This window comes from Microcebus murinus, chromosome 6 (assembly GCF_040939455.1).
Source record: "Microcebus murinus isolate Inina chromosome 6, M.murinus_Inina_mat1.0, whole genome shotgun sequence".
NCBI classification, from domain to species: domain Eukaryota; kingdom Metazoa; phylum Chordata; class Mammalia; order Primates; family Cheirogaleidae; genus Microcebus; species Microcebus murinus.
This window is the reverse complement of record NC_134109.1, coordinates 80,020,997-80,048,613: the sequence shown is the minus strand read 5'-3', so window position 1 is coordinate 80,048,613 and position 27,617 is coordinate 80,020,997. Positions and strand designations below refer to the sequence as shown.

Here is a 27,617-nt window from a genome sequence, read left to right as displayed (position 1 = left end):
GGGCTCAAGTGATCCTCCTGCCTCAGCCTCCCGAATAGCTGGGACTACAGGCATGCACCACCATGCCCAGCTAATTTTTTCTCTCTCTATATTAGTTGGCCAATTAATTAGTTTCTTTTTATTTATAGTAGAGACGGGGTCTCGCTGTTGCCCAGGCTGGTTGTGAACTCCTGACCTTGATCAATCCACCCGCCTTGGCCTCTCAGAGTGCTAGGATTACAGGCGTGAGCCACCGCACCCGGCCTCAATTTCCTTTTTGAGACATTCTCACTTTGTCACCCTAGCTAGAGTGCAATGGCGTCTTCGTAGCTCACTGCAGCCTCAAACACCTGGGCTCAAGTTATCTTCCTGCCACAGCCTCCTGAGTAGCCGGGACTACAGGAGTGAATCACCATGCCTAGCTTATTTTTCTATTTTTAGTAGAGATGGGGTCTCACTCTTGCTTAGGTTAGTCTTGAAATCCTAAGCTCAAGTGATCCTCCCACCTCAGCCTCCCAGAGTGCTAGGATTATAGGCGTGAGCCACTGTGCCTGACCTGGAGTATATTTGTTAATTGTCAGTCATTAAGTGCTGTACTTTACATTTTCTCCCTATATCCTTTCAGGGTCACTATTTTAATTTAGTCCCGACCAGTTAATAGCTTGTAATAATCCTACATCAAATATCCTTAGCTCCACCCTTTCCTTTAAAATCCATTCAACAGGTTGCTACCACAATATTTCTAAAAGTTTTGCTTATGCTACTCTTCTAAATAATCTCTACTCTTTTTTTATGGTAATTTTTTTTTTTTTAATAGAGTCTCACTCTGTTGCCCTGGCTAGAGTGTTGTGGCATCAGCCTAGCTCACAGCAACCTCAAACCACTGGGTTCATGCAATCCTTCTGCCTCAGCCTCTCGAGTAGCTGGGACTATAAGCATGCGCTACCATGCCCGGCTAATTTTTTATATTTTTGGTAGAAACGGAGTCTCGCTCTTGCTCAGGCTGGAATAGTCTCTATTCTTTAAAAAATTGTTTATTAGAAGCAAGACTTGTCAGTAAAAAGAAAAAAAAAAAAAAAAAATTGTTTAAACTTCTTGCCCACACTCAAGACCTTGTAAAATATGGTCTTGATGCATCTTTTTAAGGTTTATCTCCTACAACTTTTCTACATAAACCCTGAGTCAGGTAAATGGGATCATTTATTGTCTTCTCATACATTATGGCCTATCCATCCCCAGTACTTCTGTTCATCACATTCCGTATAGTTAAATTGCTTTTAATTTCCTTCCTCCCCAACCTTAGTATTCTTCAAGAGTCTTGTCTAGTATCTTTCTCTATAAAGTCGTCCACGATCACTCTAGGGTGAAATAATTCCTACCCCTTTCTTAAACAGTTAAAGTATGTCCTCTATACCATTCATTTTATAATATATCAGGCATGCCTTTGGACATATGTTATCTCCATTCAAGTTATTTATTGAGTGTTTAATAAGTGCCAAGCACTGCCTTAGGCGCTAGCAATACAATGGAGAACATACTAGCTATTGGCTCTACCTTATGAACTTTTAAAAGCATGGGCTATGAAGGCTGGTTTAATTTCTAGTATTTACTACTTACATACGATATATTAGGAAATTCATTAACCCACTATGTCCATTTCCAAATCCACCCATGAATGGGAGTATAAATAAAGGAAGAAGAAACTGAAGGGGCCCAGGGAAGGTTTTTTCCCCAATGGAGGAGATGCTAGGCACATTTGTATATTGATGGGGATAATTTAATAGAGAGGTAAAACAAAATGCAAGGAATAGAGTCCTTGAGAAGGTAGCAGGAAATAACCAAATCACACTAGTAGAACAGGACTTTGAGAGGAAAAGGGACACTTTCTCCGTTGTAACCTGAGATAAGAAAAGATGGTCACAAATGTAGGTGGATTTATGGATTTGATGCAAAGAACATGTTAGGTCATTGACTGAGAGCCAGGGTTGAAGAGTAGCATGATGGTTTAAGAGAGGACAAAGTATATCTATCTGAATGGGAAAGCACATATAAATGATGAGTCATAAAACCTAAACCAATGAAAAAGAGAGCACATAAAGCCAGGAGAAGCCTGGTAAAGTATTGGAAATCAGTAATAAAAGTATTGGATATCAAAATCTGGAAGTTTCTATGATGTGGAGGAGTTTTGCAGTAGGAGTCTATCTTCTAACCATTCTTGGGGACAGAGAAAGGACTTTTTATGTCCATCCTAACAGATGCTTGCAAATAGCAGGTATCAACTAGTTCTTGCAGATTTGATTAACCAGAACCCCAACAACTCACCTGGCATGTTACAGCCAGTGTATGACAGATCTGGGTCTTCCCAGTTCGAAATTCTCCAAACATCTCTGTGATAGATCCAGTCTCAATTCCACCTAAGATAGCAATAAGAAACACATCTTAGTACAATACAATTTTTAAGAACCATAATCAAAGAAATATTCTTGGAGTTCATCAGAAAGATGTTTCCATAATTTGGAAATCCAATTTTTCCAACAATAATTTTTGAAAAACTTATTTTGAAATCATTATAGATTTATAGAGAATTGCAAAGTAAGGTACAGGGAGGTTCTATGCACTCCTCATCTTGTCTCTGCCAATATTAACATCTTGCGCAACTATACTGTTAATAACAGAAAACTGACATTAGTGCAATCCACAGTTTGTTCAGATTTTTCCTGCTATATAAGAACTCATTTGTGCAAATGTATAGTTCTATGCAATTTTATCAGATGTGTAACTATAACAATCAAGATATAGAACTGTATCTTCACATGTCAGTAGCAGTAATTTAAAAAGAATTATAGGCCGGGTGCGGTGGCTCATGCCTGTAATCTTAACACTCTGGGAGGCGAGCAGATTGCTTGAGGTCAGGAGTTCGAAACCAGCCTGAGCAAGAGCAAGACCTCGTCTCTACTAAAAATAGAAAGAAATTAATTGGCCAACTAATATATATAGAAAAGATTAGCCGGGCATGGTGGCACATGCCTGTAGTCCCAGCTACTCAGGAGGCTGAGGCAGCAGGATTGCTTGAGCCCAGGAGTTTGAGGTTGCTGTGAGCTAAGCTGAGGCCACTGGCACTCACTCTAGCCTGGGCAACAAAGTGAGACTGTCTCATTCATTCATTCATAAATAAACAAACAAATAAAAGAATTATAGCAAGGACGGCAGAACTGGGGTCCTAGGTGGTGTGGTGGGGCCAGCGGGTAGAGCCAAGGTGGGCGGTGGTGTCGCCAGGTGAGGGCTCTGGTGGGGATGGGGATGGCGGGGTGGGAAGATATTATAGCCAGGGTGCACATTGGCTCATGCCTGTAATCCTAGCACTCTAAGAGGTTGAGGCGGGAGGATTCCTTGAGGCCAGGAGTTTGAGACCAGCCTGGGCAACACCTCATTCACTACTAAAAATAGAAAAAATTAGCCTGGTGTCGTGGTGCACGCCTGTAGTCCCAGCTACTCAGGAGGCTGAGGCAAGAGGATTGCTTGAGCCCAGGAGTTTGAGGGTGCCATCAGCAAGGCTGACGGCACGACACTCTAGCCCAAGCGATAGAGCAAGACTCTGTCTCAATAAAAAAAAAAAAAATTTTTTTAACTTTTTATTTCTGAGCTCCACACCACCCTCTGTATACCCATGGCACCCTACCCATTTCACTTTATCCTACACACCCTGTCCTACCCACCCCCACCCCGGGTCCATGGAAAAATTATCTTCCACGAAATGAATCCCTGGTGCCAAAAAGGGTGGGGACTGCTGATACTAAATGTTTCTGATGTACATGGCATTGTACTATGGATTTTATGTATCATTCTATTCATTCCAATAACCTATAATGTAGGAAGTCCTTTTATCCTCATTTTGAAGCTAAGAAAACTAAGGCAGCAATATTGAATAATTTTCATCATATACTATAGCCAATAAATGCTGGGAGGGGGAACATGGGAGGGCTAACATATTTGAGTATGATTCCTGAACCCATGTATTTTGTATCTCCCAAAAAACAGAAAATTCAAAAATTAGCTAGGAGTGGTGTGGTGCTCCTGTAGTTCCTGCTACCTGGGAGGCTGAGGCAAGAGGATCACTTGAGCCCAGGAGTTTGAGACTGCAGTGAGCTATGATGATATCACTGTGCTTTAGCCCCAGTAACAGAGAGAGAACCTGTCTCAAAAATAAATAAATCAAGGCCGGGCGCGGTGGCTCACGCCTGTAATCCTAGCTCTCTGGGAGGCCGAGGCGGGCAGATTGCGCGAGGTCAGGAGTTCGAAACCAGCCTGAGCAAGAGGGAGACCCCGTCTCTACTATAAATAGAAAGAAATTAATTGGCCAACTAATATATACAAAAAATTAGCCGGGCATGGTGACGAATGCCTGTAGTCCCAGCTACTTGGGAGGCTGAGGCAGTAGGATTGCTTGAGCCCAGGAGTTTGAGGTTGTTGTGAGCTAGGCTGATGCCAGGGCACTCACTCTAGCCTGGGCAACAAAGTGAGACTCTGTCTCAAAAAACAAACAAACAAACAAAAAAAACAAAAACAAAAAAATAAAGAAATAAATAAATCAGAGAAAACTTGGGAGTTCAGGGAACTTCCTAATAGCACAACATGTGGAGAATCCTGGAAGATGGTGCACCTAGGAAGAGCATGGAAGCTCCACACTCCTTCCCTTATACCTTGCTCTATGTACCTCTTCATCTGCATCTTTTGTAATATCCTTATAATAAACAGAGACAGGGGTTCTCGCTATGACTATGCTGCCCACACTGTTTTTTTTTTTTTTTTTTTCCTGAGACAGATTCTTACCCTGTCGCCCTGGCTAGATTTCCCTGGTGTCAGCCTAGCTCACAATAACCTCAAACTCCTGGGCTCAAGCAACCCTCCTGGGTTGGTCTCCCAGAATGCTAGGATTACAGGTGTGAGCCACCTCAAAGGGCCTAATTTTATTCAGGTCCCACCCTGCAGCAGTCTTACTTCTTCAATGTGGATATTTCCCTTATCTCTTTTTTTTTTGTTTGTTTTTGTTTTTTGAGACAGAGTCTCGCTTTGTTGCCCAGGCTAGAGTGAGTGCCGTGGCGTCAGCCTAGCTCACAGCAACCTCAAACTCCTGGGCTCAAGCAATCCTTCTGCCTCAGCCTCCCGGGTAGCTGGGACTACAGGTATGCGCCACCATGCCCGGCTAATTTTTTATATATATCAGTTGGCCAATTAATTTCTTTCTATTTATAGTAGAGACGGGGTCTCGCTCTTGCTCAGGCTGGTTTTGAACTCCTGACCTTGAGCAATCCGCCCGCCTCGGCCTCCCAAGAGCTAGGATTACAGGCGTGAGCCACAGCGCCCGGCCTCCCTTATCTCTTAATCATACCTATCATGTAAATCCTACCCAAATATTTTAGTTTTGTTCTATGACCGGATGCTTTGTTAATTAGCGTTCATAACATAGGATAAAATATTACCATACCTTGAAGTAGTTTGTCAAGCTCTTTGGAGCCAGTAGTAATCTGTATGATCTCTGACCGCCTTTGGTGGAATTCAGTTGCAGTGGTGAAACCCATCGGAACTAATTTAGCTGCCTCAGCCTGGGCAAATAAGAAATCTTAAGTCAACAAAATAATAAAAAATAAGAACGAGGCATATAGTGGGAAAAGGAAACATCTAACAAAATTTCCAGAATGATTTCTCTTCAGAAAGTCATAAAAAAGGATAATCTAATTCAGAGATGTCATGAAGATCAATTTTTTAATTGCCAAGAATACATTCATGTAGTTTAAGAAATATTATAGATCCACGTATATGTGCCACAACTGATTTATCACAAAAACTCAAATACAGTATTATATTTATACTTTCATCTCCTGTTCCATGAAGCACAGACTTATCTTTTCACTTTCTACTTTATAAAATAAGGACATTTGCCCTCCTTTTCTCCTTCCATGTCTACTTCCCACCTCTATCAGCTGTACCTTTTCTTTTACATTGTCAAAGTTGAGACATTCACATCCTATTTTACAATTATAGATAAATTGGCTATAATAAATAGGACTATGGGTTGATTCTAAAATTTAAAAATAAATGCATTCACGAATATACAGAAATTAAACAACCCACTCCTAAATAACCAACAAGTTCAAAGAAGAAATCACTAGGGAAATTAGAAAACACTTTTTCCATGAATGAAATGAAGATACAACATACCAAAATATCTGGCATCAACAAAAACAGTCCTTAGAGGGAAACTTATAGCTGTAAACACCTATATTAGAAAAGAATATCAAGACTGAACATGGTAAGACCCCGTATCTACAAAAAATAGAAGAATTAGCTGGGCATGGTGGCACATGCCTATAGTCCAGGTACTGGGAGGCTGGGGCAGAAGAAAGGCTTGAGCCCAAAGAGTTTGAGGCTGTAGTGAGCTATGACAACACCACTGCACTCTAGCTCATGTAACAGAGCAAGACTCTGTCTCAAAAATAAATCATAACCTGACATTCCACTTTAAGACGCTACAAAAAGAAGAGCAAACAAAACATAAAGCAAAATAGAAGGAAATAAATGTGAGAGTGGAAATTAATGAAATGGAGAATAGAAAATCGAATGAAACCAAAAGTTGGTTCTTTCAAAACAATTAACAAAATTCACAAACATTTAGAAACCACTAACCAGGAAAAAGAGAGAAGACTCAAATCACTAAAATCAGGAATGAAAGCAGGAATAAAAGGATTATCTAGAAATAAAAAGGATTATAAGGAAATATTTTGAACTCTATGTCAACAAACTAGAACACTTAGATGAAATAGGCATAGAAAGACAAACTATCAAAAGTCACTCAAGAAGAAAATGTAAACAGACCTATAGGAAACAGAGTAAACTTATAATTTAGAAACTTTCCACAAAGAAAAATAAAAATCAAAGAACAGCTGGGTAGTGGGTTTGTATTATTCTTTAAACTTTTCTATATACTTAATACTTCATTTGCAAATTCATTACATCCTAGCACTCAGGGAGGTGGAGGTGGGAGGACTGCTCAAAGTCAGGAGTTCGAAACCAGCCTGAGCAAGAGCAAGAGCAAGACCCCGTCTCTACTAAAAATAAAAAGAAATTAATTGGCCAACTAAAAATATACAGGAAAAAAATAGCCAGGCATGGTGACATGCCTGTAGTACCAGCTACTCGGGAGGATGAGGCAGAAGAATTGCCTGAGCCCAGGAGTTTGAGGTTGCTGTGAGCTAGGCTGACACCACAGTACTATAGCCTGGGCAACAGAATGAGACTCTGTCTCAAAAAAAGAAAAAAAATTAATTACAATGTTTGTATTATAGATAGCTTTGTAAATATAATTCACTGGAGAACCAAATAGTACACTAGAAATACAATTCCTTCTCTAAGGTTCCAATCTTATGTCTCTCAAAGATTTCCACTGCCAAAGACTAATGAATTCCTTTTCCTTTATGCCACCAATTTCAAATCATATTCCTTGCTTTATATCTTACCTTGCTTTATATCTGAACAATGTCTTTTTCTCTAGCATTCTGTGAATTTATCATTTGTCAAGTCCTCCCAACCTCTCATTCTTACTGAGCACCTCCCCACTTTCTACCCAAAGATATGCTTTCCTTCTCCAAACTGGACTGTCTACTTTTTATGTTAGCTATTGTACTGGGTCTTCCTACACTGGGTATCTGAATTGGACCCACTCTAATTGAGATTCTGTTTTCTGTCCTCATTTTAGTAAAGTATATCCCCAAGTGACTTCCTAAGAGTAGGTGAGATGTTCTGAATCCTTGCATTTCTGAAATGTTTTATTCTGTCCTAATACTTCATTAATAATACTGGCCAGGTTTGGTGGCTGAAGCCTATAATCCTAGCATTGTGGGAGGCAGAGGCAGGAGGATTGCTTGAGCTCAGGAGTCTGAGACAAGCCTGAGCAACAAGAACTCATCTCCACTAAAAATAGAAAAATTAGCTGGGTGTCATGGCTTGCACCTAAAGTCCCAACTACTCAAGAGGCTAAGGCAGGAGGATCACTTGAGTTCAGAAGTTTGAGGCTACAGTAAACTGTGACTGTGCCACTGTACTCTATCATAAGCTACAGAATGAGACCCAGTCTCAAAACAAAAACAAACAAAAAAGGCAAGAACTACCAAACCCTGGGACACAAGGCATAGAATGGCAAGTAAAAGAAAAATATTACAAAAAATATCTATGTTGAATCTGTCAGTGCTATCATGGTGTACCAAGAGAACATAGCTCAATAAAAGTCACTTACAATTATATTAAACTTTGAACATGTGGAAAATGAAACACAAAGAATCTGGCACCTTCTGAATAACTAATTTTAGTCACAATATCTTTTTTGCTCAATGTTTTTTTCTTTTTTTTTTTGAAACAATGTCTAGCTCTGTCACCTGGGCTAGAGTGCAGTGGTATCATCATAGCTCACTGCAACATCAAGTTCCTGGGCTCAAGCAATCCTCACACCTCAGCCTCCTGAGTAGCTAGCACTACAGTTATGTGCCACCATGCCCAGCTAATTTTTAAATTTTTACTGTAGAGAGTAAGTCTTAAACTCCTACCCTCAAGCAATCCTCTCACCTGGGCCTTCCAAAGCACTAGCATTACAGATGTGAGCCACTGTGCCCAGCCTCAACCATTTTGGTTAATATTCTGAAAGGGGGCTGGCCGCGGTGGCTCGCACCTATAATCCTAGGACTCTGGGAGGCCCAGCAGGAGGATTGTTTGAGGTCAAGAGTTTGAGATCAGCCTGAGCAAGAGTAAGAACAAGACCCTGTCTCTACAAAAAATAGAAAAAAAACCCTAGCCAGTCAACTAAAAATAGAAACAAAAAGTTAGCCGGGCTTGGTGGCTTGTGCCTGTAGTCCTAGTTACTCAGGAGGCTGAGGCAGGAGGATTGCTTGAGCCCAGGAGTTTGAGGTTGCTGTAAACTATGCTGACTCCACAGCACTCTAGCCCAGGCAACAGAGTGAGACTCTGTCTCAAAAAAAAAAAAAAAAAAAAAAAAAAAGGAAAACATAAAAACTTCACAGAATTGCAAAAAATAAGAACTGCTCACACATTCTTACCATCCAGAAATAACAACGTCAACATTTCAGTGTATTTATCACCAGTATGTGGTCGCTATATAAATATATAAATACATACATTTTTTTTAAAAACAAAAAATTAAATATATATGTTTTATTAACCTGCTTTCTTATATCAGGAACATTTTCCTTTATCAATAAATATTCTTCTAAACTGTTTTTTTTTTTGAGACAGAGTCTCGCTTTGTTGCCCAGGCCAGAGTGAGTGCCATGGTGTCAGCCTAGCTCACCATGCCCGGCTAAATTTTTCTATATATTTTTAGTTGGCCAATTAATTTCTTTCTATTTTTAGTAGAGACAGGGTCTCGCTCTTGCTCAGGCTGGTTTCAAACTACTGACCTTGAGCAATCCGCCCACCTCAGCCTCCCAGAGTGCTAGGATTACAGGCGTGAGCCACCGTGCCCAGCCTTAAATATTCTTCTAAACTGTTTAAATGCTGTATACTAATGAATAAATTTCTAAGATCATAATATCTAAAAAGACAAGGTCCCCACCAGTCACTGCTGGTGGGAGTGTAAACTGTTAGTAAATTTTGCAATATTTATGTCAAATCCCACGATACGGGAATTCTCTAGAAAAAATCTGAATTTAGGAAAGGAGGTATATACAAAGATAAGAAACTAGTAACACAGTCCGTTCTGGAAAGGGGAACAGGATGACAGGAGAATGAGAGCTAGAAGGAGGAAGAGCACCTTTTACTACTTACCCGGTTGTACTATTTCCACTAAGGCCTCCCTACGTCAAATATACAGTACTTAAGGCTTACCAGAATTTTATCAGCTTTGGCCTCACTAATTCCCTTAATATTTATTAGCTCCTTCTTTGGTGCATAGGCAACAGCCTCCACAGTATGGAATCCAGCTTCTTCTAGTTTCTTCACATCATTGGCATTTATGCCACATTGCTATAAGTGAAGAAAACCATGGATAAATTTAAGCTTCAGTTCTCTCATCTGTCTAAAGCAGATAATATGCATCCTACGTATTTCACAGGTGTTTAAAAGACTGTAACACAGTTATCCCTTGGTATCCACCAGGGGATTGGTTCCAGAATCCCCAGCAAATACCCAAATCTGCAGATTGTCCAGTCCCCCATATAAAATGGCATAGCATTTGCATATAACCAACTCACATCCTTCCATATAGTTTAAGTAATCTTTAGATTACTTATAATACCCAATAAAATGTAAATCCTATGTAAATAGTTATACTGTATTTTAAAAATTTATATTATTTTTATTGTTGTTTTTTTATTGGTCTTTCCTAAATACTTTCAATCTGTAGTTGGTAGAATCCACTGATTCGGAAACACATAGATACAGAGGGCCAATTGTATTAGCCACAAAAGCTGAGAAGCATATCCTATACATATTGCATTTAATAAGAAATTATCAACCTTTTCTTTATCAACCCAGTGGTTTTAAACAAGCACTATGTCATGTTTAAGAAATTGGGATTAAACCAACAACTCTAAACCTTTTATGAGTGACTGTAAATGACCTTTGAGACCTTGGACCCTAAAAGACCACTTTAAACCAGTGTTTCCCAATGTTTTCTACAATAAGCACACACTGAAAATGATACTTTTACACTATGCTAGGGTAAACAGATAAGGCTACCCCCAGAACTGAGGGAAGCACTATCTTGGCATACCCATACCCTTTTTGTTGAACAATGTCTGGAAAGCTCCACTCTCAAAACTGACATTAGGAGTGGGGAAAACTGGCCAGATGTGGCAGATCAAACCTATAATCCTAACACCCTGGAAGGCTGAGACAGGAGGATCACCTTGAGGCTGGGAGTTCAAAACTGGCCCAAGCAGCACAGTGAGATCTTGTCTCTACAAAAATTTTAAAAATTAGGCCAGGCGTGGTGGCTCACGCCTGCAATCCTAGCACTCTGGGAGGCTGAGGCGGGTGGATGACTCAAGGTCAGTAGTTCAAAACCAGCCTAGGCCTGCCACACGGATCACACCATGGAGGCTGGGCTGTAAAATAAAAAAAAAAACCAGCCTGAGCAAGAGTGAGACACCATCTCTACTATAAATAGAAAGAAATTAATTGGCCAACTAAAAATATATAGAAAAAATTAGCCGGGCATGGTGGTGCATGCCTGTAGTCCTAGCTACTTGGGAGGCTGAGGCAGGAGGATCACTTGAGCCCAGGAGTTTGAGGTTGCTGTGAGGTAGGCTGACGCCACGGCACTCTAGCCTGGGCAACAGAGTAAGACTTTATCTCAAAAAAATAAATAAATAAATAAATAAAAAATTAGGCCGGGTGCGGTGGCTCACGCCTGTAATCCTAGCACTCTGGGAGGCTGAGGTGGGCAGATTGTTCAAGGTCAGGAGTTCAAAACCAGCCTGAGCAAGAGCGAGACCCCGTCTCTACTATAAATAGAAAGAAATTAACTGGCCAACTAATATATATAGAAAAAATTAGCCGGGCATGGTGGTGCATGCCTGTAGTCCCATCTACTTGGGAGGCTGAGGCAGAAGGATTGCTTGAGCCCAGGAGTTTGAGGTTGCTGTGAGCTAGGCTGATGCCACGGCACTCACTCTAGCCTGGGCAACAAAGTGAGACTCTGTCTCAAAAAAAAAAAAATTAGCCAGGCATGGTGGAGTGCACCTGCAGTGGCAGCTATTCAGGAGGCTGAGGCAGAAGGCCCAGGAGTTTGAGGTTGTAATGAGTTAGGACTGTGCCACTATACTCCATTCTGGGTGACACAGCAAGACACTGTCTCCAGAAAAAAATAAAATAAATAAATAAAATAATTACCAGCCTGAGCAAAAGTGAGAGCCCGCTGCCACCAAAACTAGAAAAAATTAGGCAGGCATGGTGCCATACACCTGTAGTTCCAGCTACTTGGGAGGCTGAGGCAGGAGAATCCCTTGGACCCAGGAGTTGCCTAGGCGACAGAGACTTTGTCTCAGAAAAGTTATGATTGAACTGTCAAAAGTTTATCACAGGCCAGGCATGGTGGCTCATGCCTGTAATCCTAGCACTCAGGAGGCCAAGGCAGGAGGATTGCTCAAGGTCAGGAGTTTGAGACCAGACTGAGCAAGAGTGAGACCCCATTTCTACTCTGTCTCAAAAAAAAAAGTTTATCACAAATCTATTTAAGTAACTTCTAGTGTCTTAAACTTCAGTTGGAGATTCAAGGAATATATAAAAGGAGACAGAAGAACCAAGGCATTCTCTCCTACTTCTTTCAGCCCAAATCAGCTACACTCACAGTGGGACTTCTACACAATGGGCAAATAAATAATACAAGTCCCCAGTTCTAGTGCTAGATATTCTTGTGTAGAGTCTTGAATTAGAGCTTGGCTTTTATATCTTAATAACTCCAAGCCCTTCTCCATGCCAAAGACAGCTGTCAGCACAGATTGGGTCAATGAAGGGAAGGTGCTCTCTCTTTCCCCTCTGTATAACTGGTCCAGACCACTGTAACTCCCTGGACAGCATTTTCATACCTTGTGCAAACACAGACTGCACTGTGGGATCCCAGGCCTATTTTCTGACAATCCAGGTTTGAGAAAGAAAACTGATAAAGTAGAAGGCGAACTGTTGACAAAAGAGGCCTGTCCAGACATTTTTAGCAACAATCTTAAGTCTTTCCACAGGATCTTTGATAACCTTCCTGAACTCTAACTTGGATCTTGACCTTAGTGGTAAACCTATGGTTTATGTAAAAGTTGTGTTATCTCCCATTAGGCTACTTCTACAACTAGGTAGAAGAATCCCGTACAGCATTATAATTTCAAAATTAGCAACTGAGCACATACCTCTAACCGTGAAACAGGTTGTGGGCCAAAGCTTTCTTCTTCCAGTGAAGTATCTGCATTTGCTTCCAGCTGCATAGCCATTACTGAAAAACACAGATGGCCATCAGTATGAACACCAGAGAAACAATGTGGGGTAAGTACAAAGCTGCCAGCTTACTTTTGCAATAAATCTCTGAAGAATTACTTTATAAGCTTTTGCTCTAATCACTGACCTACTCACAGCAGGAAAAAGAACAAACTTGTCACCTGCTTTCTTCTCCATCTATCTAGACAGTTAGCTAGTTGCAGCAGAAAGACTTTAGGAAGAGCCAAAATCATTCATTCTGCCTCTTAAAAATGCATACCTTGGGCTGGATGTTGTGGCTCATGCCATTACGAGAGGCCAAGGTGGGAGGATTGGTCTCAGTCATGACTTTGAAACCAGCCTGAGCAAGAGCAAGACCCCATCTCTACTAAAAATAGAAAGAAATTAATTGGCCAACTAAAAATATATAGAAAAAATTAGCCAGGCATGGTGGCACATGCCTGTATTCCCAGCTACTTGGGAGGCTGAATCAGGACTGCTTGAGATCAGGAGTTTGAGACCAGCCTGAGCAAGAGTAAGACCTTGACTCTACTAAAAATAGAAAAATTAGCCAGGTGTGGTGGTGCATGCCTGTAGTCCCAGCTACTCTAGAGGCTGAGGCAGGAGGATGCTTGAGCCCAGGAGTTTGAGGTTACTGTGAGCTAGGCTGATACCATGGCACTCTAGCCCGGGCGACAGAGTGAGTCTCACCAAAAAAAAAAAAAAAAAAAAAAAGCACACCTTAACTAAATTAGTCTCCCTGGTTTTTTTCCTTTATATTCCTCAAGGTAAGGGCCAAGTCTTGTTTACTTTTTTTTTTTTTTATTTTTGTTGTTTACTTTTATATACCCCATGATACATTATAAATGTTATTTGTTTGCAGAAGGACAAATATGGTATTATCTCACTCATGTGGAATCTAAAAAGTTGATTTCATAGCAGGGAGTAGAATAGTGATTACAAGACCCTGGGGAGAACAGCTGGGAGAGGGAGAGGTTGGTCAACAGGTACAATGTTACAGATAGATAGAGGAATAAGTTCTGGTGTTTTATTGCACAATAGGGCGACTACAGTCAACAACTGGTACAAACCAATAGATTGGCTTAGGTACAGATCTCTTAGGTGGAAGATTTAGCATACTGTGAATCAATGACAATCCTATGCATCAGAATCATGTGAATGCAATTTAAATTTAAATATCTCCCTTCATAATTTATGAAAAAGAGTGCAGTGCAGAGTAATGGGGTAAGGATTTTTTTTTCAATAAACAGTGGTAGGCTGGGGGGAGGGAGGGGGGCAGGGGCAATATTTGTAACCCTAACAATATTTGTACATCCATAATATGATGAAATAAAAGGAAAAAAAATAAATAGTGGTAGGCTGATTGGATAGCCTTATAGAATAAAATGTACTTGATCCCTTTCTCACACCACAGAAAAAATCAATTTCTAATTTAGAGTATAGATCTAAATGTAAGCAGTAAAATAAAGTTTTCATAATATAGAATATTTTCATGATCTCAGGATAGAGAGAGTTCTTAAACTGGATACATAATGCAATAACTGAAAGGGATTTATTACAGTACTTCTAGCCATCAAAAGACACCATTAAGAGCATGAAAAGTCAATCCATAGTAGAAGAGAAAAAATTTACCACATATATAACCAAGGACTGATAACTAGAATACAAATATAAGGAATTCTTTAAATCAGAATAAGAAAAACACAAACCAAGGCCAGGCATGGCAGCTCACACCTGTAATCCTAGCACTCTGTGAGGCCGAGGCAGGAGGATGCCGAGGCAGGAGGATGCCGAGGCAGGAGGATGCCGAGGCAGGAGGATGCCGAGGCAGGAGGATGCCGAGGCAGGAGGATGCCGAGGCAGGAGGATGCCGAGGCAGGAGGATGCCGAGGCAGGAGGATGCCGAGGCAGGAGGATGCCGAGGCAGGAGGATGCCGAGGCAGGAGGATGCCGAGGCAGGAGGATGCCGAGGCAGGAGGATGGCTTTGAGGTTAGGAATTTGAGACCGCAGTGAGCTATGACAACACCACTGCGCTCTAGACAGGGCAACAGAGAAAGACTCTGTATCAAAAAAACCAACCCTTCCCCCCAAAACCAAAACTAACTTCGGATCATTCCCTAGGCATCACGTGAATGGTTTTCCGTATTAGATGATGCAAATATCATTTTGGCAACTGGAAGTTGATACCTCATAAGCAAAATATGGTGTAAAGACGACTGACCAGGAATCCGGAAACCCTGGTTTTGACATTAAAATAGTTGTAACTGCACCTCTCTGGATTTCGACTTCCTCGCTCAACTCAAGCCCATAAAATGGGTGTTGGACATTAAGGTCTATAAGGTTTTCCCCTCTAGCTCTAAAGACTGCGGTCTAGGCCGGTGCAGTGGCTCACGCCTGTAATCCTAGCACTCTGGGACGCCAAAGCGGGCGGATTGCTCGAGGTCTGGAGTTCGAAACCAGCCCGAGCAAGAGCGAGACCCGTCTCTACTATAAATAGAAATAAATTAAATGGCCAACTAATATATATAGAAAAAATTAGCCGAGCATGGTGGCACATGCCTGTAGTCCCAGCTTCTCGGGAGGCTGAGGCAGCAGGACTGCTTGAGCCCAGGAGTTTGAGGTTGCTGTGAGCTAGGCTGACACCACGGCACTCACTCTAGCCTGGGCAACAAAGCGAGACTCTGTCTCAAAAAAAAAAAAAAAAAGACTGGGGCCTGCTTGTTTTCCACAACGAGCTGTGACGGTCGGTTGGGCTCGGGCATGCCCTGCTCCGCCCCACCATATCTGGGCTTCTTACTTGGCGCAGAGGTCCCAAAAGCCTCCTGCGAGAGCACGAGCCGGGGCCGATCCCGCTAACGCGGACGAGCCGCGGCTGTGGGAAGGGCCCGGCCTGCGCCTCTCACACTCACCTCGGCAGGCAGCTCGGCTCGCTCGTGGGGGCCTAGCGCTCCGACTTCAGTCCGCGGGCCTGCACTCGCCCGACTCCGCGCGGACCGCGGACCCCCGCCCCCCGGCTTGCGCCCCACTTCTCTACTCCCTTGTCCCGGCCTTCTGCACACAACCAGGCGAGTTTCAGCTCCTAAATACGCGCCTCGGGCAGCTCCTCGGCTCTCCTCAGGACTCGGGCTCCGGCCGCAGCGAGCACTCAGTCCCGTGGCTTTCGTAAATCCCGCCAAAGCCTCTCGGGCAGGGCCACGCCGCGTCAACGTAACGTCTCCCCGCCCTTCTGGGATCCGCCCTCTAGTCGCTTTCGTCGCGATCAGTCGTGAACTAAGGGATGGGCTCAGGGACGCTGAGCCTGCAGGATACTATGGATCGACCTCTTCCTTTTTCCCCTAAAGACTAATTCAAACTGGGAGTTGCCGCCTTCTTTGCCAGATAAAGGACTACAACTCCCATGAGGCAGTGCAAGATGTAGGACTACATTTCCCAGTGTGCACGGCGGGTGCCGCGGCTTCCCACCTTCCGCCCTCCTGGTTAACAGCCGAGTTTTAAGATCTCTTCTTAGTTTGTTTCTGCCGTGTATGTACGTGGGCCAGTGTGAGACCTCTGACTCGAATTCCAGGAGCCAGGTGTTTTCCAGGCCCCCTGGAGGTGGAGGGCTTAGACCTCGAACTGGGAAATCGAGCTAGTGGAGAGGAGAAAGAAATGACTGAAATATTAGTTTGTGGTGCTTTACCGGAGATTTGCACAATCCCAGAGAAAGGAGGCATTGAATTTGATAAGGTAAACCTTATCATTTTACCATAAAGTTTGACCTGTGACTCTGGTTTTAAAGCCTGAGTAGGATTTCCCAGGCAAAGAAGTGGAAGACATAGCAGACAGAGCATTACGGGCCTAGAAACGAACAGTGTGTTTGAAGAGTAGCCTTCTCTGATTATCAGAGAGGAAAAGTACCAAAGCGGGTGCTGAGACTGGAAAGTTAACGTTTGGTTCAGGCTATGAAGAGGCTTAAGATCATGTAAGGAGCTTTGGTCTTTATTCTTAAGGTAATGGGGGAAATCATTGAAAGATTTTAAAATGACGAGTCCTATGGTTACATTTATTTTGATCCTACTACTACTTTATGTTTATGGAGTTCTTTAAAGTTGAAAAGGTTTTTATACAACCCTCACACCATTATCTTGCAGCATTGAAGGATAGATTTCAGGAGAGTGAGAGTGAAGACAGCAAAAAACTTTTAGGAAACTCTTGCAATATTTTAGGCAAGAGATGAATGCTTGAATTAGAGCAATGACAGAACTGACTCAGGAAGCTTTCTGAATGTAGAAATAACCTGTTAGGGATGTTCCTACCAGGGGCTAAGTGGTTTGGGGAGAAGGAAAGAGAGACATTTTATTACTTTGCCAGCAAAAGGAGGATGGAGACTCCTTTCAGAAATGCCATTGTCCTCATAATAAGCAGAAATACAAAGCTTTTAACTGATGGGTTCTTGTCTTCAGACAAGTACTGTTCAACTACAGTTGATGATTCTGATTGTCCCATCCTCTGCTGAAGACAATTCCCTGACCTCCACCCAGGACCTCCCTTTACCAGATCTGGGCTAAACCATCTCCTTTAGCACAAATAACAAAATACTTACCCTGCCCCTTCCAACCTGAGGCAGGGATGGAGCTTTAGTTCTCAAAAAGAAGTGGAGGATGTTTGAAACACTTTTATTTATTTATTTATTTTTTTGAGACAGAGTCTCACTTTGTTGCCCAGGCTTGAGTGAGTGCAGTGGCATCAGCCTAGCTCACAGCAACCTCAAACTCCTGGGCTCAAGCAATCCTGCCTCAGCCTCCCAAGTAGCTGGGAATACAGGCATGCGCCACCATGCCCGGCTAATTTTTTCTATATATATTAGTTGGCCAATTAATTTCTTTCTGTTTATAGTAGAGACGGGGTCTCGCTCTTGCTCAGGCTGGTTTCAAACTCCTGACCTGGAGCAATCCACCCGCCTAGGCCTCCCAGAGTGCTAGGATTACAGGCTTGAGCCACTGCTCGGGCCGAGGATGTTTTAAAGAGACAGAAAATATTTTTGCCAGGCCGGGCACTGTGGCTCACGCCTGTAATCCTAGCTCTTGGGAGGCCGAGGCGGGCGGATTGCTCAAGGTCAGGAGTTCAAAACCAGCCTGAGCAAGAGTGAGACCCCGTCTCTACTATAAACAGAAAGAAATTAATTGGCCAACTGATATATATATATAAAAAATTAGCTGGGCATAGTGGCACGTGCCTGTAGTCCCAGCTACTCGGGAGGCTGAGGCAGAAGGATCACTCGAGCCCAGGAGTTTGAGGTTGCTGTGAGCTAGGCTGACGCCACGGCACTCACTGTAGCCTGGACAACAAAGTGAGACTCTGTCTCAAAAAAAAAGAAAATATTTTTGCCGTTTTTTTTTTCCAGACCATTCCCTCTATTACATATTCCTTACTCTCAGCATTTTCCTTCCATATCTGTGGGAGGAGGGGTGACTACTCTGTTACAAACAGAACAAGTAAGTTATTACCTTTACATGTTAAAATAAGAAACAAGAGCAAGAAAAGTACTGAAATAAAATGACCTAAACTGACCGGATACTAAAACATATTATAAAACTACAATAATTAAAAAGTACTTTTACAGAAAAGATAAATTGATGGAACAGAATATTTACCCAAGTGTATGAGTTTCCTATTGGTGCTATAATAAATTACCACAAACTTAATGGTTTGAAACAATAAAAATTTATCATCTTACAGTTCTGGAGGTGAGAATTCTGAAGTACATTTCAATGGGTTAAAATCAAGGTGTTGGGCCAGGCACAGTGGCTCAAGCCTGTAATCCTAGCACTCTGGGAGGCCAAGGCGGGCGGATTGCTCAAGGTCAGGAGTTTGAAACCAGCCTGAGCAAGAGCGAGACCCTGTCTCTACTATAAATAAAAAAGAAATTAATTGGCCAACTAATATATATAGAAAAAATTAGCCAGGCATGGTGGTGCATGCCTATAGTCCCAGCTACTCGGGAGGCTGAGGCAGGAGGATCACTTGAGCCCAGGAGTTCGAGGTTGCGGTGAGCTAGGCTGATGCCACGGCACTCACTGGAGCCTGGCCAACAAAGCGAGACTCTGTCTCAAAAAAAAACCAAAGACCATATTGGGATACTATGAAAAAGTCTGGTAATGTACTATATTAATAATAATTTGGGGCCGGGCGCTGTGGCTCACGCCTGTAATCCTAGCTCTTGGGAGGCCGAGGCGGGCGGATTGCTCAAGGTCAGGAGTTCAAAACCAGCCTGAGCAAGAGCGAGACCCCGTCTCTACTATAAATAGAAAGAAATTAATTGGCCAACTGATATATATATATAAAAAAAAAAATTAGCCGGGCATGGTGGCGCATGCCTGTAGTCCCAGCTACCCGGGAGGCTGAGGCAGAAGGATCACTCGAGCCCAGGAGTTTGAGGTTGCTGTGAGCTAGGCTGACGCCACGGCACTCACTCTAGCCTGGACAACAAAGTGAGACTCTGTCTCAAAAAAAAAAAAAAAAAATAATAATAATAATAATAATTTGGGGAACTGGGTAGTCATTGCTAGTAAGATTGATATGATCATTTGACAGGGAAGTTTAGTACTTTTTAGTCTATCAAAATTACAAATACAACTAGCCTTTGACTCAACAGCTCTATTTCTAGGAAGCTATCCTACAGAAAAACTAAATCTGGTATCAAAAACAGTCACTGGAAGGTACACAGCCTTGTGGGGCAAAAGTGATTTATCAGGCTTCATTCACTAAGGCCTGAATGAAATCTCTGTGTTACCAAAAGTTTGGTCCTTGGGGGCCAAAGAATGAGGACAAGTAGTTTGAGGAAAAGGAAAGAGAAGTTTATTAATCTGCTGGCAAATGAGAAGGGTGGCAGATTCTCATCTTAACACATTAACTGCCATGTGAGTTGTGTTTAACTCAACGGTAGTTTTGAGCCCAGGGCCTCGTGAAGCATATGTAACTCACACGTCTCTACCTTGGGAGCTGTGAAAACTATTTTTCAAGTTGCATATAACCCATGCACAGAAAACGATAAAAAATAAATTTTTCATTAAATTTCAATATTTTTATTCTATTTTCCTAATAAAACACCGTGGCCCCAAGGAAAAAATTTTTTCCTAGTGGCACAATGTGTTAAAGTACCATCTTCCTCCATTTAAGCAGAAATACAGAGCTTTTAAAGGCAGTTTTCAGCTTTGGGCTTTTGCTGTTTACAGCATCTCCAGCTGACCTCTACCTGGACAATTCCATTGAAACATCTTCTGTAGTACAAAAAAACAAAGAACCCTCCCAGACCCTTCTGATTACTGGCCTAGAGTAGGAGTGCAGGTTTTAATTCCCAAAAAGGGTGAGGGGGTTTTAAAAAGACAGCCTGTAAAAACATTTTACCGTTTTTTTCAGGACATTACCTCTGTTATATCAGAACTATACTACCTTTAGCTATTTAGCCACAGGGTGAACTTCTCTGCACCCCCCATTTTTTTTTTTTTTTGACGCTGCAAAAAGCTTTATTTCCATTTTGTTCAAAGCTTGGGAGAGGACTCCAGAGTAGTTAAAAAGCTGCCTAGTGGCTGGAGGGAGAGGCTCAGGCAGAAGCCCTGATACTTTGAGAGAGGCTCCTCAGTGGTACCTAGGCTTGGCAGCCTTCTAGTTGTGCTTGAGAGTGAGCCTTTCGAAGAGATACTCGCCGGCCCAGCCTGGGGGCCGGCCAGCCTGCCGAGGTTGGTCAGGTGGTTGCCCATCTTCTTGATGAGTTTCATTTCCTCATCTAGGAAGTGATTCTCCAGGAAATCTCAGAGATGGGGGTCTGTGTAGGTAGAACCCAGGGCATGAAGATTCAGAAGATTCTCCAGGACCATGGCAGCTTCCATTGCGTCCTGGGTGGTACCCCACTCATCTTGAGATTGCTTCTGCACGTCCTAGAAGTGAGCACGCCTGCCACGCTGGTTTTGCGTCTTCAAGAGACGCTGGGCGCCCTCGCGCTTCTCATCAGACAATTCGAGGAAGAGTGGCCCACGCCTTCCAGAGCCACATCATCGCGATAGAAATAGTAGCCCTGAGAGTAGGTGTAGGAGGCCCGCAGATGCAAATTGACCAGGTGGTTGACGGTTGCCTCCACCTTGGTGAAATAATTCTGACGAATCTGGGAGCTCATGGTTGCTCAGCAGTGAGACACTACCCACAAAAAAAGGTGTTAGCTGGCTCCAGCAGCAGGAGACAGCAGAGATCTTCTCTTGGTCTGGAGGTCTTGGTCCCGGAAATTGCAAGTGGAGAGGCCATCAGAGAACAGTCGGAGGCTGGAAAAAAGGAAGTCCTGGGGTCTGTTCTGTCCAAGCACTGTTGAAGCAAAAGACAGAGCCACGAGACCACCCAACGCTCTGCCTGCATCCCCAATTTTTAATTTTTTTAATTAAAGAGGCAGTCTTGCTTGGCTACCCAGGCTGGAGTGCAATGGTGCTATCATGACTCACTGTTACCTGAACTCTTGGGCTCAAGTGATCGTCCTTGTCTCAGCCCCCAGGGTAGCTGGGACTATAGGCGTGTGCCACCATGCCCTAATTTTTTCTATTTTTAGTAGAGATGGGGTCTCGCTCTTGCTCAGGCTGGTCTCCAACTCCAGACCTCAAGTAATCCTCCCAAAATGCTGGGATTATAGAAGTAAGCCACCTCACCTGGCCTCCCAGAGTGCTAGGATTACAGGCGTGAGCAACCACCCCACCTAGCCAAATTTTAGAATTTCTACAAATGATGTTTCAAGTTATACCCCTTTGAATTTACAGTTGCGTAAAAGTGTTTAAAGAATTGTGATTCTGAGTTTGACACAGGAACAGATTTTGGACAGAATCTGCTTATACATTGTGAAATATGCACATTAATACAGGAACAATTATGTTTTTCTATTGCAGTCTGTTTTCTATTGCTTATAACAGAATACCTGAAACTGGGTAATTTATAAAGAAATGAAATTTATTTCTTACAGCTCTGGAGGCTGAGAAGTCCAAGGTTGATATGGAACATCTGGTGAGGGCCTTCTTGCTGATGGAGACTCTCTGAAGAGTCCTGAGGTAGCCCAGAGTACCACATGCCCAGGGGGCTGAATGTATTAGCTCAGGTCTATTTTTCTTTTTGAGAGAGAGTCTCACTCTGTCACCCTGGCTAGAGTGCCATCATCCACCTAGCTCACATCAACCTGAAACTTCTGGGCTCAAGCAATCCTTTTGCCTTGGCCTCCCGAGTACCTGGGACTTCAGGTGTATACAATCACACCCGGCTATTTTTTCTATTGTTTTAGTAGAGATGGAGTCTTGCTCTTGCTCAGGTTGGTCTCTGATCTCCTGACCTCAAGTGATCTTCCCACCTTGGCCTCCTTCCCACCTTCCCAACTGCTGGGATTATAGGAGTAAGCCACCTTACCTGGCCTTAGGTTTTAACTTCTTCCAATGTTTGTTGTTTTCATGTATAAGTCTTAAGCCTCCTTGGTTAAACTTACTCCTAAATAATTTTATGAAGCTATTATAAATGGAATTGTTTTCTTAATTTCATTTTTGGCTTGCTCATTGCTAGGTATATAAAAATGATTTTTGAATACTGATATTGTATCTTGCAAACTTGCTGAACCATTTATCAGTTTTAATAGTTTTTTAGTGTATTCCTTAGGACTTTCTATATACGAGATCATATCATCTGCAAATAGTTTTACTTCTTCCTTTCCAGTCTGGATATCTTTTATTTCTTTTTTTTTTTTTTTTTTTTTTTTTTTTTTTTGAGACAGAGTCTCGCTTTGTTGTCCAGGCTAGAGTGAGTGCCGTGGCGTCAGCCTAGCTCACAGCAACCTCAAACTCCTGGGCTTGAGTGATCCTTCTGCCTCAGCCTCCCGAGTAGCTGGGACTACAGGCATGCGCCACCATGCCCGGCTAATTTTTTATATATATATCAGTTGGCCAATTAATTTCTTTCTATTTATAGTAGAGACGGGGTCTCGCTCTTGCTCAGGCTGGTTTTGAACTCCTGACCTCGAGCGATCCGCCCGCCTCGGCCTCCCAAGAGCTAGGATTACAGGCGTGAGCCACAGCGCCCGGCCAATATCTTTTATTTCTTCTTCTTGCCTAATTGCCCTAATCATGGATCTATACAATGAAATATTATTTGGCCATAAAAAGGAATGAAGTACTGATAAATACTACAACATGAATAAACCTTGAAAACATCATGCTAAATGACAGCCAGTAACAAAAGACCATGTATTATATTATTTCATTTATATGAAATGTTCAAAATAGGCAAACCTATAGAGACAGGAAGTAGACTAATAGTAGCTTTAAGAAATGTCAGGTGGGAAATGATGTGAAGATAGGATAATACCTAAAGGGTATTGGTTTTTTTTGTTTTTTTTTTTTTTTTTCTTTATATATAAAACTGAACTGTAAAGGGTATTGGTTTTTTGTTTTTTGTTTTTTTTTTTTTTTTTTTTTTGAGACAGAGTCTCACTTTGTTGCCCAGGCTAGAGTGAGTGCCGTGGCGTCAGCCTAGCTCACAGCAACCTCAAACTCCTGGGCTCGAGCGATCCTTCTGCCTCAGCCTCCCGGGTAGCTGGGACTACAGGCATGCGCCACCATGCCCAGCTAATTTTTTTTTTTTTTTATATATATATCAGTTGGCCAATTAATTTCTTTGTATTTTTTTATAGTAGAGACGGGGTCTCACTCTTGCTCAGGCTGGTTTTGAACTCCTGACCTTGAGCAATCCGCCCGCCTCGGCCTCCCAAGAGCTAGGATTACAGGCGTGAGCCACAGCGCCCGGCCAAGGGTATTGGTTTTTTAAAAATTGTGGGAAAATATACGATTTAGACTTTGTTTTTCTAGGTGATGAAAGTATTATAAAATTGTGATAATTGTTATATATAACTGTGAATATACTAAAAACCGTCCAATTTTATACTTTGATAACTTTTATGATGAGTGAATCATGCTTTAATAAAGCTAATAAAAGGAAAAAAGAAAGTGGGGGAAAACCCCACAAAATGCTGGTCCCTACTCCTGGGTTTCAGATTCAGTAGGTCTGGGGTGAGGCTGATGCTGCTAATCTGGGAACTATACTTTGAGAGCCACTGCATTAGCTCAGAGAACTGATAGCTTCCTGAGGAACCTCAAAATAGTTTTGTACTGTTATTCAGAGACACAGGGCTAACTCGGGTTTGTACCTGGTTCTTACATTAAGGTCCTGACATATTTTAATCCTATCTTAGTTTTCAAATAGGTAAGTGGACCTAGAGGGAGGTTTCTTTGGTATATCTTCAAAGGTCTATTGGATACATGCTAAAATACTCTTCATAAAGAAATACTACTTACAGAAGATTTCAAGTAATACGCTTATTTTAATAGTGCAAAAAATAATCTGTTTTCCAGTTAGTGAAGAAAAACCTTCCAAAAAATTTATGAAAATAACCAATACTGTGAACAAAAAACCCCACAAATAGCTAGGTAAATATCACAATTATGAACTAATATTACAAATCCAAGAAAGCAGAGACCATCATTACAAGCCAAATCATTCTTGTAGCTGGTTGTTCCAGGTTACTAAAATGCATAAAACAAAACTTCTACTGTTTACACTTATGGAAAAGAAATAAAACAGTCCTAATAAGAAAGCTAATTTAACCTTCATAGAAATAGACCATACTGATGACTTTAAAGTTTTTCCAAGGAGTTTATGGAAATAGGGAACATCTACATCTTGATTTTTATAGCAAATGAGTTTTGTGTTGACTTTTGAAGGTTAAAAGACCATGTGATCTTTTGATGTACAGCTCAGAAGTAAAAACCAATCAAGAGGGAAGGTAACATTCCCGGTACCCATAGGGCTTTAATCCTAAAGTGTAAAGCAAAATTTTAAGATAAATTAGTTTAAAAATGTAAATATATTTTAGTTTAGAATTAAATATAAAACACAAAATTTATGATTATGGTTTGACTAAAGTTTGAGTAAAAGTGTTTTCATGTTTGCCTCATAGATAATATTGCTCATTTAATAATCAATGGATATTATTTTTGTATAGGAGGAGGGTATGGCTTCAGGAACCAATACTTATAACAAGTTTATTATTTTATTATTACTGCCATAAATTGATAATGTTTTGGATACGATATTGTTTGAAGTGTCATTATTTAATAAAAGATTGAGAATCTTGCCCTAAAGTATCCTTCAGAAAGATGTAAGCTGCCTAGGCTGAAGGTTATCTCTATATTGTATCTCTACATGAATTTCTATATACATCTCCTTATTACATGACAAACACAAAAACATTAATATATTTACATATGTATACTGGACCCAAATGAATTAACTTTCCCTACAAAAATTATACTTATTAAGCAAACATTAATGGATACTATAGAATAAAAGGCAGGGCCCTCAAAAAAAGATGGCAACCATTCCAATAGGTGAATACTATCGCTTTCTCTTAACAGCGTTTTTGAAATGGAGAAAAAGGAAGAAGAATAGTTTGTAGACACTCCTGTCTCTACTCCAGAAATATCTGCTGGGAAGCAGCCAGGCCACCTAAAAATCAAAGCTCTATATATGGAAAAATGGCTAATGTTTTTGTCATTGGTAACAACTCCTCTTAAACTTAAAAGTTACTCCTTAGGGTTTGTACTAAAGCAGAGAGCCCTATTTTAGTTAGGGAAATTTTCCCCAAGTGTCCTACTACTAAACCTTTGGTACAAAGATACACAAGTTGATAACAGGCTATTTGAAGCCTTTTCTCATTCCTGACTGCAAAGACTTAAAAACTAACCATACAATATAACTATCACATCATCAGAAGGAATTTTACTAGGGTGTATACATACTAAAGAAAAAGGTTACAGAGCAATGGAGACCCTGACATAATGTCATTAAGTACATTCTAGTTGATTGTTACACAGCTGTAGTCCAGGGGTCTAGTGGAAGAAATGGCAGTCGTGAAGCAGATCTTGGTAAATTTGCTTGACTACATTCTTCAGGTAGTTGTCCTCCGGTGGCACTTTAGATAGAATGGGAGCAATTTCATCTTGGCTGGAAAGAACAAAAGGTTAATTTTTCTGGAATCTTATACTTGTCTCCATTTTAGTGGAATTATATGTTCTTGGGTATGGTTTCTCAGTCTCCTAGGAAGTGTACAGAGGCATTTCTGGGAATAACCGGACTATCCTGTTTGAAATGGGATTCCAAAACAAGACCTAAGAAACAATTTTGATTGAGCCAAGAGGAAAAGTACAAAAAAGAACAATTTTGCATGTAATTATAAGGTATTTTTTTTTGGGTTTTTTTTGAGAGAGAGTCTCACTCTGTTGCCCAGGCTAGAGTGCCCTGGCATCAGCCTAGCTCACAGCAACCTCAAACTCCTGGGCTCAAGCAATCCTTCTGCCTCAGCCTCCCTAGTAGCTGGCACTACAGGACATGCATGCAACACCATGCCCAGTTAATTTTTTCTATATATTTTTAGTTGGCCAATTAATTTCTTTCTATTTTTAGTAGAGACAGGGTCTCACTCTTGCTCAGGGTAGTTTCGAACTCTTGACCTTGAGCAATCTGCCCGCCTTGGCCTCCCAGAGTACTAGGATTATAGGCATGAGCCACTATGCCCACCCTTTTTTTTTTTCTTTTAAATATAAGTTGAGAGTTTATTTGGGCCAAGTTTGAGAACTGCAACACAGAAGCATAGATTCAAGGTGCCCTGAATAGATGTTCTGATTAGCAGAATTTTACAAGTTTTTTTTTTTTATACAGAAGATACTAAGAACTTGAAGAATATAAGTGGGGTTTTTCATTTTTGTTTTTAGAGACAGGGTCTCTATGTTGCCCAGGCTGGAGTGCAGTGGCTATTCACAGGCATGGTCTCACTACTGATCAGCATGGAAGTTTTGACACACCCTATTTCTGACCTGGGCTGGGTCATGCCTCCTTAGGTAAACTGGTGGTGCCACTCTTCCACCCTGCAACTCCCTCTACCGGGAGGTCCCCATGTTGATACTCAACTTACTGTAGACACCAGGTCAGCATAGCACACTTACAGCCCAGAACTCAAGTGATCATATTGCTTTAGCTTCCTGAGGTATTTTGACCTAGCTGCTTTCTCTGGCTATAAAAATCTAGCATTGGTGTTTGTTGATGGATTTGAAGTAGGCAAATTCTAAACTCTGCCATCTTCCAATCTGTCAGCAGTATGTCTAAAAAGTCACAAAATATATCAAAGCCTAGTAGGAATAAGACATTTTTAGAAGTGTTTTGACTGCACAGCTTTTCAAATGATTATTCTGGTTTTTTTTTTTTGTTTGTTTTGTTTTTTTTGAGACAGAGTCTCACTTTGTTGCCCAGGCTAGAGTGAGTGCCGTGGCGTCAGCCTGGCTCACAACAACCTCAATCTCCGGGGCTCAGCGATCCTACTGCCTCAGCCTCCCAAGTAGCTGGGACTACAGGCATGCGCCACCATGCCCGGCTAATTTTTTGTATATATATTTTTTAGTTGGTCAATTAATTTATTTCTATTTTTGGTAGAGACAGGGTCTCGCTCAGGCTGGTTTCGAACTCCTGACCTTGAGCAATCCGCCCGCCTCGGCCTCCCAAAGTGCTAGGATTACAGGCGTGAGCCACCACGCCCAGCCGATTA

At 41.7% G+C, this 27,617-nt stretch overlaps 3 protein-coding genes and 1 pseudogene across 7 annotated transcripts in view; 1 reads left to right on the top strand and 3 right to left on the bottom strand.

Moving 5' to 3' along the window:
- RAD51 (RAD51 recombinase) overlaps positions 1 to 16,510 on the bottom strand; it is a 31,798-nt gene extending 15,288 nt beyond the window's left edge. Inside the window, exons 1-6 of one of the 3 annotated variants that reach the window (XM_076004257.1) lie at positions 15,880 to 16,510; positions 14,704 to 15,005; positions 12,885 to 12,967; positions 9,871 to 10,008; positions 5,465 to 5,582; positions 2,302 to 2,393 (exon numbers count right to left, since the gene is read on the bottom strand). In XM_076004257.1, coding sequence (XP_075860372.1) covers positions 2,302 to 2,393; positions 5,465 to 5,582; positions 9,871 to 10,008; positions 12,885 to 12,965 — 429 coding nt within the window. In that variant the 5' untranslated portion in view covers positions 12,966 to 12,967; positions 14,704 to 15,005; positions 15,880 to 16,510. The remainder of the gene's footprint in view (positions 1 to 2,301; positions 2,394 to 5,464; positions 5,583 to 9,870; positions 10,009 to 12,884; positions 12,968 to 14,703; positions 15,006 to 15,879) is intronic. The other 2 variants (XM_012766431.3, XM_012766432.3) reach the window with 2 other exon arrangements.
- CCDC32 (coiled-coil domain containing 32) overlaps positions 1 to 27,617 on the top strand; it is a 375,634-nt gene that overhangs the window by 248,818 nt on the left and 99,199 nt on the right. The gene's annotated exons all lie outside the window — the stretch shown is intronic.
- Positions 20,615 to 21,122, bottom strand: LOC105872451 (ferritin light chain pseudogene; annotated as a pseudogene).
- KNL1 (kinetochore scaffold 1) overlaps positions 24,332 to 27,617 on the bottom strand; it is a 70,042-nt gene continuing 66,756 nt past the window's right edge. For all 3 annotated transcript variants that reach the window (XM_020285948.2, XM_020285949.2, XM_076004247.1), the window contains one exon: positions 24,332 to 26,023. In XM_020285948.2, coding sequence (XP_020141537.2) covers positions 25,909 to 26,023 — 115 coding nt within the window. In that variant the 3' untranslated portion in view covers positions 24,332 to 25,908. The remainder of the gene's footprint in view (positions 26,024 to 27,617) is intronic.